We start from the raw sequence: 15,004 nt of genomic DNA, 5'->3' as shown, positions 1-15,004 counted from the left end.
CGTGCACGTTGGAGGGTCTGCCATCTTGTGGCCTGAATCGGAACCATAAATATGTACATTTACACGTTACGTGTTTTCTTGTGCATAGTAGGTTCTGCCATCTTGTGGGCTACATCGGAACAAAGAACATCACATTTACGCCTCGCACCAAAAATCGGACGGCTCCTGTGCTGCCTCCTACAGTTCATGCACGCTCCCTATAGTTATAGATTAGGGCGACTTTCGTTTGTTTTAGAAAACAAAGAAAAAAAAGAAATTGTACTTTATTCAGTTTTTGAAAGATTCGAATTAGATTGAAACAGTTCATTGTAATACAAATTGGTCCTTATGAGGTTAAGTCTAGAAAAAGTGCCAGTCTAGTCTAGTACAGTCACGTCTGAAAACATCGACTCGATCGATTTACCAAAAATATGTATACTCGACCTTATGGCCCGTATATTAGGGTAGTGTGTACATATTTTTGTCACTTTGTCCGTATCGATATTTTCATACGTGACCATACCTAAGTCCCAAACTCGATCACTGAGACAAGCCTAAAGCTTTATACGGCTTTTATCGACGAGCAGAATAGCTCTGAAATCTAATGCATCAATGACAAAAGAGTAATCTCTCTCGATTCGAGCAATTAATCTCTTTAAGAGCTCCTTTTTTTATTACAGACCCTTCAACGCTTATAAGAGGAGATCCTCTCACGCACACGGTCCCTATACTATTATGAACAGTGATCGGAACTATGGGAGTAAAACTTATCAAGCGGGCGTAAAAAGAGTGCCTTAAACATATTCGAATATCTATGAATGTAAATATTTTTATGGCTGTAAGTACTATACTATTCCTATCCCGATGGACATGAATATTTTTAGGGCTGTATGCACTATTTTATGTCCGCTTAACAAGTTTTGTTAAGGTTTTACTCCCATAGTTCCGATCACTGATTATGAACTAACCTATTATACCTATTATAACACTTAATTTTTTCAGAACTGGGCAACCAATCGGCCTCAGTGATCCCCTACGACGTGTCAACCGAGCCCGTGTCCATCCACCGGCCGCTGTCCCGGTTCCTGGCGGGGCTGCACCTGTCGCTCCACCGGCACGGCCTGAACTACCACAGCCCCGAGTTCGACCGCCAGGACCGACCGAAGCCCCCGCCGGAGGAACTTATTGGTGAGTTAAAGCGCTTTCTACCAAGAAATTCTGCTAACGAATAATTCTGTTTGACATACAGGTAAAATGGAAAAACCTGGCAAGGAGAATTGGTCTGAGAAAAAAACGTGCTCCTTATTTTCGCTGTACTGCGCCATATGTTTTTCGGCCACTTATATGGAGTGTGGAATTAAGAGGAGTGGCATCTCTTATGGTAGAACTGTTGCAAAAGTGTCCAGCTGTCAGCTATAAATAATCGTTCCAAATCTCTCCAGAGTAGCGCTAGAGTAGCTAAGACCTAGGCGTTATTGACGGAGTGAATTGCGCTGACTATGATTTGATTTTTTTGTTCAAGTACTCTAGGTATTGTAACGCCACCTATTTAAAGTTTTTTGATGACACTTTTTGGTACATGGAGATTTCGTTCCTTATCTCCACCTCACTTAATTGTCAAACGTCGACTTTTGACAATCAGAGTTACCGCAAAATGTATAGAGCTGTACAGCAAAGAGCAGATAATCACTACGTTTTAAGAGACGGGACTTCCATACTAGCGAGTGGACTCAGTTTGATTCGCAAATCATTACCAAAATCTACGACAAAGAACTGTCAAGGAACCATAATACCAACATAACCGATTTAAATAGTGTAGTACGCTACACGCTTGCGATTCTTATCGATATCGATAAAATGGGGAGGGTTGAAACATACGCTCCTGTCTACAAATTTTGTACTCGAAATCAGATTAGCATCGAGTCCACATTTAAGTTGTATATTATATAGTGGATAGGTCGGGCTTAATGTGGACCCGAATTATTTTAATACAGTTTTTAAGTCGTGTTTTTTATTTTTTATTTTAAAGCTTTATTTTCAAAAAGTTCTGCACATACATGTTTCAATAAATGTTACTTTTCTATGGGAAGATGTATCGTCAGGTCTTCGTTCCCAACAAATTTGACCCACTGCCTGCATCTGAAAACATACAGCCTTGGACAAACATGACTTTATCTACAGTTTATATTCCAAGTATTTGCTAATGAGATGATCAACTGATTATTTAGCGCTAATATGCATCTAAAAATCATGTTTTTCGGCATCCAGTTATCAACAACCCTTTATCATTGCTCTAACTTTTTATGTATTTATATGTCTGTTAATCATGAGAACCGGTCTGGCCTACTGGGCAGTAACCCTGCCTATGAAGCCGATGGTCCCAGGTTCAAATCCTGGTACGGGCATTTATTTGTGTGATGCGTATTTGTTCCTGAGTCATGTGTGTTTTCTATGTATTTATATGTATATATCGTTGTCTAAGTACCCACAACACATGTCTTATTGAGCTTCCTATGGGATTAAGTCAATTTGTGTAATAATGTCGTATAATATTTTTTATTGATCACAAAAAGAGAGATTAATTTACTTACATTTCAGATTAATATATTAAATAATTACTAGATTAAAAAAAAATGTCAAATAATGACCATTAATGCATAGATGATAGATAATTTTCCACTGAAAATCTTCGACGAATTAATTTTGTGTCATATTGCATGCAAGTTCACAGGAAATTTCACATATTTTATTTAATTACACTGATATACAAATAAACTTACAATTGTCGATAGTTTTAGTACATCCCTAGTTCACAACTAAAAATAATAATAAATATCAAATTTTCGATGTGTTTAAAGCCTGCTGCACCAAAATAAGGTCAAAAGTAACTAAAGCAATACGTACCGGTCTTTATCCAAGGGAAATTTCGCCATAAAATCCCTTTTTCGTGATTTTATTGAGTGGCTCGCTTGCCACATATTTCACACTTAGTGACCCGTTTTCTCGGTGGCATTGTAACAAAGTCGCTCTTTACTCTGATCACGGTTCACTATTTTCGATATTTTCACTAAATAATAAAGAAATTGCACGAAATATCCGAACAAAACATTGAAGCCTTCATAACAAACAAAACAATTAGGCTGACAGTTGACTTGACGAATACTTGACAGAATAAATAGCACTGACGTTTTATTTTTCTTCGTTGGCAAAGATTTGCGAAACAAGTTCCATACAAAACTTATTTTGTTCCTAGTTGCGTCAGCCTGCTGTACAGCACCATCTCGTTTACCTGTCAAATTCGAAGCACGACATAGTCTTAGATTTTACGCATCTTACTCAATCAATGTATCTTTGGACCTGGTCACCTGGGTAGCTAGGTCCCTTTGGCGCATATGAAGGATTTAGTGAAAATATTCGCTGCAGACGGATAAGGCTCGGTAGCTCGATCACTTCACTTGCGGATAGTAATACCGAAGTTGCGAGTTCGAGTTTTTAACATAATCGTCAAACAACAGATTTTTTCCTGAACATGTTTACTTTCAGGAAAAAATCTGACCACCCACCACTAATAGTACAGTCAGCGTCAAATACTTCGTAGCAGTCAAAATGGCCAAATAGTTCGGTACACCATACTAAATATATGGTGTACCGAACTATTTGGCTACTTTGACTGCTACGAAGTATTTTACGCTGACTGTACATTAATGCAGAGGGCGGGAAAGGGCAATTCGTGGACGAGTTTCGATTTTTTTAATTTGAGTTTGACCATAATGAAGAACTTCCGGTACTAGTTTCCCTACAATAAGGTGAACATTTCCGAGCATATTGGAGAAAAAGTTGTAATCTACTAAAAATTGTATTATATTGCAGAGCCCGTGTTGAGAACCATGGCCATGATCGCACAAGTCCACGCCGGCATGTGGCGGCGGAACGGGTTCGCGCTGCTCAACCAGCTGTACTTCTACCACAACGTCAAGTGCCGCGCTGAGATGCTGGACAGAGACGTCGTTATGCTGCAGGCCTGTACTCTCTCTCTCTCTCTCTCTCTCTCTCTCTGATCTTAATGTTTATACCAGTTGCATCCTCATCCTTCGGATTCTAGGACCCGCGTCCAGTCAGCTCTTCCCGTTTGCCTTTCTACGTTTAAATGCTTTACTGCTGTCAGTATTCACTAGCAAATTTTCCCTTCACTTTTGAATAAAACAAAAAAAATATTTTTGCGGTGGGAGGGTACGAACATTAATTGCATGTTAAAATACGCAAATAAGTATAACGAGTTAGCACTGATTTACTTGACGTTATCATTTCGCGAATTAGCAAAGTATTATTTTTGTTTTAATTAATATGGATTTTCGCAAAGTAACGCCTGATTCTATTCATTACTTCACGTTTGGTTTCACTTTTTTATTATTCAAAATGCATCAAAAGCAGATGATGCCTCTTACAGTTCACGCACGCCACAATGAGCAGTATAAGGTTTGCCATACACTGGCCTAAACAGAAAACTCAAGTTGACTTTTCATTTTTCTCTACGCAGAAATTTAATTCATGAAATTCTTTAACAGATCGGAGCGTCTCTCATAGAGAGCAACGAGTTCATAATCCACGTACTGAACAAGTTCAACCTCCTTGACTGGGCCGCATCGGACTTCGAACAACGAGGGGTCGAAGACGATGCCTTGAGGCACACCATTAGCATGCTTGAGGAGTTCCTAGGACTACTAATAACTGGCAAGTTATTTTAGTATTCATAAACCTTCATCATAAGGCCTCCTACATCTTGACAAATCATTTAAGCAGCTTTTTTTTTTATACCACGACGGTGGCAAGCAAGCTTACTCATAGTGTTGTGTTCCTGCCGTTGAGTAAGGTTGCCATGGCTCAATGAGGGTGCGGAGTATCAGGGCCGGCAACGCGCATGAAACACATCTGGAATTGCAGGCTGGCCGTATGCTAGTTTGCCAACGACATAGTATTAAAAAAAACTATGCAGCGTCTGTACGATCTCGTTATAAACCAATGCGGGACCGGTATTTGCGACCACATTTGAGGCAGCTGCAGTAGGGGGTTATGTCGACGGCAACCTTGGATCATTGTGCCTCTTTGCGCGTTTACGAGAAAGATCCTGGAACCAAGTAGTAGTGGGTTTCGCAAACTTTCACAATGGTAAACTGACTATCGTAATGTATCGCTGGCGCGATCTCCTCCCAAGTGCAGCTACAGATGTCAAAAGCGACTGAGTATCTTCATCATAAACCTTATTGCAATGAGATACGTTCTACGAACGGCCAATTAACTATATATTATTGTTTTTATATTTTTTTATTTGTTCTCAGTGGTGGGATCTCGATACGTGCCCGGTGTTGGAGAGGTCACCAATGAAGACAGAACAAAGAAGGAGATCATACAGATGCTTTGTGTCAAACCGATGCCGCACTCTGAACTGAACAGGTACGTTGAACAAACAAATAATAGAAAAACGTGTTGGTATGAGGATTTTGCATTTTTATTGTCATATATATATAATGGTGTGTATGGTGATATTGGTGATGTCATGATGTGAATAAATAAGTAATAAATAAACTGTGCTCATCACACAAATAAATGCTCTTACCGGGATTCGAACCCAGGACCATCGGCTTCATAGGCAGGGTCACTAGCCACTAGGCCAGACCGGGCGTGAATAAGCGCAATAAACACATAGTACCTACAGATGTTTTACATTTTTACTACCGTAAAACGCATTAATTTTATGAACACTCACTGTTAGTTATCATTAAATTCTACGAATAAACAATATTAATTCACGAGTTGTTTATTTATTTATTTTTATTTAACAGCTTTTCAATAAATTAAGCTTACTTAACCCAGTACCATTAAGATGCGAAATTGATTTACGATATATATTGACGAAAGATTCAATCAGTTGACTTGTTTTTTACTCAGATCATTACCCGAAGACCAGCTACACGAAACAGGCCTAGAAGCTGTCATTCACGAGGTCGCCGACTTCATAAAGCCCACGGGCGGTAATAACCGTGGAGTCTACAAATTGAAACCACATCTATATGACGAATACGACACGTTCTTCTATCACTACACTAGGGAGGAACTTTCTAGGAGTGAAGAGGAACAGAGGAGTAGGAGGAAGGCTGCTGGTGAGATTTGATCTTAATTATGCAGGTTGTAAAGTAGATTTTAGGTTGATCATTACTCGAGTCTAGAAGCTGAAACCATATTTCTATGATAATAATTGTTGTGAATTTAATTACCTTTGTGGTCGTATTGAATTTATTTCGTTTTTCTGGGTTAGAACTATCTAGACTTGGCTACGACTGTGTAGTCTTTAATTTTGAAGTAACGGAATAGAACCTTTGCATGCAGGCGCATTTAAACGTCGTTATATATTTTTTCATCACACTTGCTCGAATAAGATCTTATTTCATGCAGGTGTGCTGAAGGCCAAAGACCTATTTTGTTCCCGCGGGAGTTATGGATTGTGAAAAAACAAGCTATAACTCCCTAGGGAGCTATAGATTTTTTTCTTTAATTATGTCACTTTTCATACAAACCAAGTAGCATAAATGAGTTTTTACTTTTAAAATACTGACGTTTATAATATAAAAGCTATAACTCCCTAGGGAGTTATAGCTTTTTTTTTACAATACATAACTCCCGCGGTCATAAAATAGGCCTTTACAGTACATATGGGGCTACTTTATAGCACTAGTGCGAGAAGTAGCATATTATGTTACTGTGTCGAACATTTAAAGGGCCATATGTACTGTAAAACGTTGTACGATACATGTGCGAATAGGTAATTCGCAACTCGTGTCGATTTAAAACACTCCCTTCGGTCGTGTTTTAATATATCGCCACTCGTTTCGAATTTCCTATTTTTCGCGCTTGTATCGTAATGTACTATTGTCCTTCAGTACACCAGCATGAAATAAGATCTTTTTCGAGCAAGTGTGATGAAAAGAATATTGCAAACTCGGGTCTTTCATTCCTTCGTATCCAAAATTTCACTTACCCCCCTCGTTGCATGTGCAATGTACTATTACAGTACATATGGTGCTACTTTACCGCACTAGTGCGAAAATTAGCATATTACGTTATTGTGTTGAACATTTAAAGGGCCATATGTACTGTAAAACGTTGTACGATACATGTGCGAATAGGTAATTCGCAACTCGTGTCGATTTAAAACACTCCCTTCGGTCGTGTTTTAATTTATCGCCACTCGTTTCGAATTTCCTATTTTTCGCACTTATATCGTAATGTACTATTGTACAATATTTCCAACAGGTCTCCCCGAGTGTTGCCCGCCACCACCTCTACCCAAGTTGACGCCACCTTTCCGTCTGCTCGCGAGCTTACTACAATGTGACGCCGTCATGTATGTTCTGAGGACGGTATTAGAGCGAGCGTTAGACCTCAGGGCGAGGTCGTTTTCGGAGACTCAAGTGCATAAGGTGAGCATTTATATATAAACACATCCTAAATCCAAAATATTGTATAGTAAATGAATGAATTAATGAAATTAATTTAATCCAGAAAATTATTTCCATATACATTATACATTTACACATCATACAATTACATTACATAATAAAATAAAATAAAATTAAATAGCATCCTAAAATTTAAATAACAATATATTATATTAAATTAAAATTTAAATAAGGGCCTGCGTCCCGGGTCACCCTGATCTCGTCACGATAGGCTTGTGTAGTAGTAAAATACAGTTTAGAAAAGTCGGGCAGTCTTTATAAATCTTGTTCAGATATTTTAGAGCAATCTTCTTATGGTCAAAAATAAATAAAAATGACGTGCTTCTATTATTGATTCCAACATTTGGCCAACGCGTCACTGGCGCGCCATTCGGGTGCAAATCGATTAGATTCTGCATCTATGTTCAACAAATTCAAACATAAACGAGTAGTGTCAGTGCACGTTGATCAAATCTTTTGAACGCTCGACGCAACTCTTTACGCCCCCCGAAATCGATACTGATTACTCGTCACTGAGGCCGGACACTATGTAATGCGATTTAAAGCGGGCGTTTGAATATTCACCAGATCGGGCTCTTGTTTCACCACGCTGACTATTGTCGGCCGACATTGACAATTCACCGTACAATGCTCGTCCTACAATTAAATATTTACGCTGCGACATTTTGCTACTTAACAACCCAGAAATGTACGTAGAATAGGCGCCTAGACGGACCCTAAAGGTTGATTTAAACGAAGACTTTTTCAGCCGCCTAAAACAGGCAACGCATAAACACTTTTGGTGCTATTTTTTCGCGGCATGCCAACACTGGCACAGAATAGAAGACGCGCCTATTTTTTGACGCCAGTGACCTCCGCCCGCGGCTCTGGCTGCCCCCGCGCCTATTGACTTATACTGGTACTGAAAAGGCACCGTGTAAACGACTAGTGTCGGTGGTCACTGGCGGCGAGATTTAGGCAGCTGAAAATTAGTATTTTATGCAACAGTTGTATAAGAAGGGTCAAAAAAGGCGAGTGGCGTGAGTTACAATGTGAGCCGGAGCCGAAGGCGTAGGCGAACATTGTAAAGGAATACGCCACGAGAATTTTTTGACCTACTTATACAACGTTGCATACAATATTTTTCCTACGAGTCAACAAAAATAAATCTTAATTTAGGTAAACAAATTACAGCAAAAGTATATAGCCAAGACGCGCGAGCATACCTTGTTACGCGCCCGGCCCGCCCCGGGCCGCGGCCGCCCGGTCGGCGACACCTCCTCGTAACTCATGAGGCCCTGGTACTTGCTACTTGCTAAATTAATTTTTTGGACAGTTTTTTCTCAATTTTGGCCACCGTAGCCTACGGAGACTAACAAGCAACGCTAAGCGGTCTTCGTAGTCTATGAGTGTTGCTATATTACGGGTGTCACATGCGTGTTTCTGACTTATAAGTAATTATTTTTACTATGCAACCAAATGAATATTTTGTAAGTTGGCAGCAATGCACTTAGTTTAAAACTGTATTCGTTTTGGTTTTGTTAGGTTGGTAGCCATTAATCGCAGTAACGTTATAGCTTATAAAAGCACAAGAGCTTTTATGAGGAATAGACAATATAGACTTTTCTTGAAATCTTTTATGTATGTTCTTATATTCGTGTTAATGAATGCATAAATGACAGATAACAGTAGAGGAGTAGGAAATAGTTATTTACGATACGCCTTACGATTGCGAATTACCTATTCGCATGTGTATCGCACGTTTTACAGTACATATGGCTCTTTAAAGTTTCGACATATCCACAGGAAGTGTTAATTCCCGCACGCGTGCGGGAAAGTAGCACCATATGTACTGTAATACTCATTGTCTAAACGGTCTGAAGATGTGCCGTACGGTAGACACTGGCGCCGAGAGTAGTCTCCGTCTAAAGGAACGTTAACAAAGTAGTGTCCCAGGCGCTCCACCTGATGGGCTACGCGCTGCGCGACGAGGAGAGCGGGCACTACGAGTTCCTGGCGTTCGCCGAGAGCGCGCAGCGCGGCGGGCTGCTGGTGCTGCTGCAGCGCCTCGTGGCCAGCCCGCGCGTCGACGCGCACCGCCCGCTCGCCAAGTGGCTGCTGCACAAGTGCAAGTAAGTAGTGTCCCAGGCGCTCCACCTGATGGGCTACGCGCTGCGCGACGAGGAGAGCGGGCACTACGAGTTCCTGGCGTTCGCCGAGAGCGCGCAGCGCGGCGGGCTGCTGGTGCTGCTGCAGCGCCTCGTGGCCAGCCCGCGCGTCGACGCGCACCGCCCGCTCGCCAAGTGGCTGCTGCACAAGTGCAAGTAAGTAGTGTCCCAGGCGCTCCACCTGATGGGCTACGCGCTGCGCGACGAGGAGAGCGGGCACTACGAGTTCCTGGCGTTCGCCGAGAGCGCGCAGCGCGGCGGGCTGCTGGTGCTGCTGCAGCGCCTCGTGGCCAGCCCGCGCGTCGACGCGCACCGCCCGCTCGCCAAGTGGCTGCTGCACAAGTGCAAGTAAGTAGTGTCCCAGGCGCTCCACCTGATGGGCTACGCGCTGCGCGACGAGGAGAGCGGGCACTACGAGTTCCTGGCGTTCGCCGAGAGCGCGCAGCGCGGCGGGCTGCTGGTGCTGCTGCAGCGCCTCGTGGCCAGCCCGCGCGTCGACGCGCACCGCCCGCTCGCCAAGTGGCTGCTGCACAAGTGCAAGTAAGTAGTGTCCCAGGCGCTCCACCTGATGGGCTACGCGCTGCGCGACGAGGAGAGCGGGCACTACGAGTTCCTGGCGTTCGCCGAGAGCGCGCAGCGCGGCGGGCTGCTGGTGCTGCTGCAGCGCCTCGTGGCCAGCCCGCGCGTCGACGCGCACCGCCCGCTCGCCAAGTGGCTGCTGCACAAGTGCAAGTAAGTAGTGTCCCAGGCGCTCCACCTGATGGGCTACGCGCTGCGCGACGAGGAGAGCGGGCACTACGAGTTCCTGGCGTTCGCCGAGAGCGCGCAGCGCGGCGGGCTGCTGGTGCTGCTGCAGCGCCTCGTGGCCAGCCCGCGCGTCGACGCGCACCGCCCGCTCGCCAAGTGGCTGCTGCACAAGTGCAAGTAAGTAGTGTCCCAGGCGCTCCACCTGATGGGCTACGCGCTGCGCGACGAGGAGAGCGGGCACTACGAGTTCCTGGCGTTCGCCGAGAGCGCGCAGCGCGGCGGGCTGCTGGTGCTGCTGCAGCGCCTCGTGGCCAGCCCGCGCGTCGACGCGCACCGCCCGCTCGCCAAGTGGCTGCTGCACAAGTGCAAGTAAGTAGTGTCCCAGGCGCTCCACCTGATGGGCTACGCGCTGCGCGACGAGGAGAGCGGGCACTACGAGTTCCTGGCGTTCGCCGAGAGCGCGCAGCGCGGCGGGCTGCTGGTGCTGCTGCAGCGCCTCGTGGCCAGCCCGCGCGTCGACGCGCACCGCCCGCTCGCCAAGTGGCTGCTGCACAAGTGCAAGTAAGTAGTGTCCCAGGCGCTCCACCTGATGGGCTACGCGCTGCGCGACGAGGAGAGCGGGCACTACGAGTTCCTGGCGTTCGCCGAGAGCGCGCAGCGCGGCGGGCTGCTGGTGCTGCTGCAGCGCCTCGTGGCCAGCCCGCGCGTCGACGCGCACCGCCCGCTCGCCAAGTGGCTGCTGCACAAGTGCAAGTAAGTAGTGTCCCAGGCGCTCCACCTGATGGGCTACGCGCTGCGCGACGAGGAGAGCGGGCACTACGAGTTCCTGGCGTTCGCCGAGAGCGCGCAGCGCGGCGGGCTGCTGGTGCTGCTGCAGCGCCTCGTGGCCAGCCCGCGCGTCGACGCGCACCGCCCGCTCGCCAAGTGGCTGCTGCACAAGTGCAAGTAAGTAGTGTCCCAGGCGCTCCACCTGATGGGCTACGCGCTGCGCGACGAGGAGAGCGGGCACTACGAGTTCCTGGCGTTCGCCGAGAGCGCGCAGCGCGGCGGGCTGCTGGTGCTGCTGCAGCGCCTCGTGGCCAGCCCGCGCGTCGACGCGCACCGCCCGCTCGCCAAGTGGCTGCTGCACAAGTGCAAGTAAGTAGTGTCCCAGGCGCTCCACCTGATGGGCTACGCGCTGCGCGACGAGGAGAGCGGGCACTACGAGTTCCTGGCGTTCGCCGAGAGCGCGCAGCGCGGCGGGCTGCTGGTGCTGCTGCAGCGCCTCGTGGCCAGCCCGCGCGTCGACGCGCACCGCCCGCTCGCCAAGTGGCTGCTGCACAAGTGCAAGTAAGTAGTGTCCCAGGCGCTCCACCTGATGGGCTACGCGCTGCGCGACGAGGAGAGCGGGCACTACGAGTTCCTGGCGTTCGCCGAGAGCGCGCAGCGCGGCGGGCTGCTGGTGCTGCTGCAGCGCCTCGTGGCCAGCCCGCGCGTCGACGCGCACCGCCCGCTCGCCAAGTGGCTGCTGCACAAGTGCAAGTAAGTAGTGTCCCAGGCGCTCCACCTGATGGGCTACGCGCTGCGCGACGAGGAGAGCGGGCACTACGAGTTCCTGGCGTTCGCCGAGAGCGCGCAGCGCGGCGGGCTGCTGGTGCTGCTGCAGCGCCTCGTGGCCAGCCCGCGCGTCGACGCGCACCGCCCGCTCGCCAAGTGGCTGCTGCACAAGTGCAAGTAAGTAGTGTCCCAGGCGCTCCACCTGATGGGCTACGCGCTGCGCGACGAGGAGAGCGGGCACTACGAGTTCCTGGCGTTCGCCGAGAGCGCGCAGCGCGGCGGGCTGCTGGTGCTGCTGCAGCGCCTCGTGGCCAGCCCGCGCGTCGACGCGCACCGCCCGCTCGCCAAGTGGCTGCTGCACAAGTGCAAGTAAGTAGTGTCCCAGGCGCTCCACCTGATGGGCTACGCGCTGCGCGACGAGGAGAGCGGGCACTACGAGTTCCTGGCGTTCGCCGAGAGCGCGCAGCGCGGCGGGCTGCTGGTGCTGCTGCAGCGCCTCGTGGCCAGCCCGCGCGTCGACGCGCACCGCCCGCTCGCCAAGTGGCTGCTGCACAAGTGCAAGTAAGTAGTGTCCCAGGCGCTCCACCTGATGGGCTACGCGCTGCGCGACGAGGAGAGCGGGCACTACGAGTTCCTGGCGTTCGCCGAGAGCGCGCAGCGCGGCGGGCTGCTGGTGCTGCTGCAGCGCCTCGTGGCCAGCCCGCGCGTCGACGCGCACCGCCCGCTCGCCAAGTGGCTGCTGCACAAGTGCAAGTAAGTAGTGTCCCAGGCGCTCCACCTGATGGGCTACGCGCTGCGCGACGAGGAGAGCGGGCACTACGAGTTCCTGGCGTTCGCCGAGAGCGCGCAGCGCGGCGGGCTGCTGGTGCTGCTGCAGCGCCTCGTGGCCAGCCCGCGCGTCGACGCGCACCGCCCGCTCGCCAAGTGGCTGCTGCACAAGTGCAAGTAAGGGGACTCCCTCTGGTCGCATAACGACGCATGTCATATTTTTAATTGTCATAACACTTTGCATAAAATTGTAAGTCATAAAAATCTTTAGTCAGAATGATTCCTGAGCATAACGTGGATTTTGTCATAAATGAGTTATGACATAAAATTATAGTCATAAATTTAATTCGCATAAAATTTTAGCTTAGGTTCGTTAGGTGTGTACAAAAAATATATGACAACTACTTATGGCTAAAAATTTATGACACACTATATTATGACTTTTGATTTGTATGCGCAATGATGATGATGACACAAGTTGTTATGCGTATCAAAGATATGACTTAAACTTGTATGCAACCCAATATGGACCCGCAAGTAAATGTCAGACGATGCCGCCACAACTCTGGCCTGTGCTCTATTAGATGGCGACATTTTTTTGATATTTAACAAATTTAACACATATCAGAGAAAGAATAAGGAACAAAGTCAAATGGCGTTCAAAAAGTATTAATCATGTATCGAAAGATGTGGCTACAAAGTTTAGTTTGACAATCTCTCTTTGGAACTACTGGTAACATTTGTCGGTGCCGGAATCAGTGTTCAATATCGGCTCCGGAGCTCGACCTTCGGCCTTGCACCGGGGTCAAAGCGGGTTGCCGATATTTGTCCCTCAAGCAGCCCGTGCTCTGGCTCACATGTTTTATAGAAAACAAGCAGTATTTTTTTTATACTTAACCCCAAGGATGAGTTTTATTTATTATGTATCAGTCATTTACTTTTCTTCTTCTTATCTATAGATATTGTATGCCATTTTGACAATAAAAATAGTTGTCTGTCCAACACGTGTAACATAAAAACACGTGTAACAATTCAACTTTAGGAAGTATAATCACAAATGCTCTCTTTTATGTTGGTGCCTTGACCAAGATATCATATTAAGCTTCGCAATTTTTTTTTAAGGACATTGCTGGGGCAAGCGGATGAGCATGTCGGCGACGGAGAACAAATGGAGACCGACCACGAGGAGAAACCGCCTAATGATGATGCTGCCGGTTAGTTAATAATATAAAAATTATAAAAGTATCCTAGAAACACATCTGCCAGGTCTTAACGGATCTTCAATCATCAAAGGTCACATCAATAAAAATTTGCCAGCCAAAAAATGACACTAAGGGCCACTTATACCATCCCACTAACCCGGGGTTAACCGGTAAAACCGTTAACCCAGTGTCAAATTGTACTGGTAACCATGGTAACTCCAAGTTTAACCGATTAACCCCGGGTTCATTGGTGCAAGTGGCCCTAAGACACTGGTGGATAGTTGACGGTTTTAGCTTTGACAAAATTTTAACGTTGAAGTCGTCAACTGTTTGTTTTGTCCATTATTAGTTGATTTCGTAAACTACTAGGAGTGCAATCGTTTACTTGTTTATTAGTTGATTTAGTCAATTATAACATTTAAAAGTTAAGCGTTTTGAACACATTAAATCTCATATAACCAACTGCACAACTGCACTCTCCGTCTCGTTTTCTCTTAGCTGTAGCTAATAGTTGTGTTACGGCGTGACAGTCACTTTGGCTCAAAAATTCAATGAAACGTTTAACGTCAACGTCGTGGGCTGATAGTTGATCCACCCGGAGAACGACTTTACCGATTGGCGTTTAATTTTATTAATCGTGAATTTTAAACTAACACACAAACACGAGAGAAAGAGGAAGTCGCACGATATGTTTTATTCCTTGAATATCAACGTTGATAGTGAATCAACGCGATTGATTCGATATGTATTGCGTCCGTGGGACGCAAGGGGTTAAGAAAATAGTGACATTTTAAACTCACTTATATTGTTACTTACATTTGATTTTTCCTGCAGAAGCGGAGAAGGCGCGGCGTGCTAAGTTAGCGGCCGAGCGAAGGGCTAAAGTCATGGCTCAGATGAAGGCGCAAATGAACAATTTTATTTCAAACAATGCGGTTCTGTTCGAAGAAACAACCACTGAGGTAAGACTTATATATTTTCCAGTACCGTGTGGGATTTAATCTGGCTAAGAGAATGATGGAAATTATAAATACATAAATAAAAATAAAAAAATGATTTATTCAGTATCTTAATTAATTACATAGTCTGAACTGGTGCCTCTATTTAAGTA

The 15,004-nt window shown here is 46.3% G+C and overlaps 1 protein-coding gene across 1 annotated transcript in view; it reads left to right on the top strand.

The window, feature by feature from the left end:
* LOC133525021 (E3 ubiquitin-protein ligase UBR1) overlaps positions 1-15,004 on the top strand; it is a 63,635-nt gene that overhangs the window by 27,177 nt on the left and 21,454 nt on the right. Inside the window, exons 14-22 of the mRNA XM_061861213.1 lie at positions 982-1,167; positions 3,850-3,998; positions 4,545-4,710; positions 5,316-5,430; positions 5,926-6,137; positions 7,288-7,454; positions 9,429-9,604; positions 13,814-13,905; positions 14,728-14,855. Of these exons, the coding sequence (XP_061717197.1) occupies positions 982-1,167; positions 3,850-3,998; positions 4,545-4,710; positions 5,316-5,430; positions 5,926-6,137; positions 7,288-7,454; positions 9,429-9,604; positions 13,814-13,905; positions 14,728-14,855 (1,391 nt within the window). The remainder of the gene's footprint in view (positions 1-981; positions 1,168-3,849; positions 3,999-4,544; positions 4,711-5,315; positions 5,431-5,925; positions 6,138-7,287; positions 7,455-9,428; positions 9,605-13,813; positions 13,906-14,727; positions 14,856-15,004) is intronic.

Source organism: Cydia pomonella, chromosome 14 (assembly GCF_033807575.1).
Source record: "Cydia pomonella isolate Wapato2018A chromosome 14, ilCydPomo1, whole genome shotgun sequence".
NCBI lineage: Eukaryota > Metazoa > Arthropoda > Insecta > Lepidoptera > Tortricidae > Cydia > Cydia pomonella.
The sequence above is the reverse complement of the archived record's forward strand: the minus strand, read 5'-3'. Positions and strand labels throughout refer to the sequence as shown.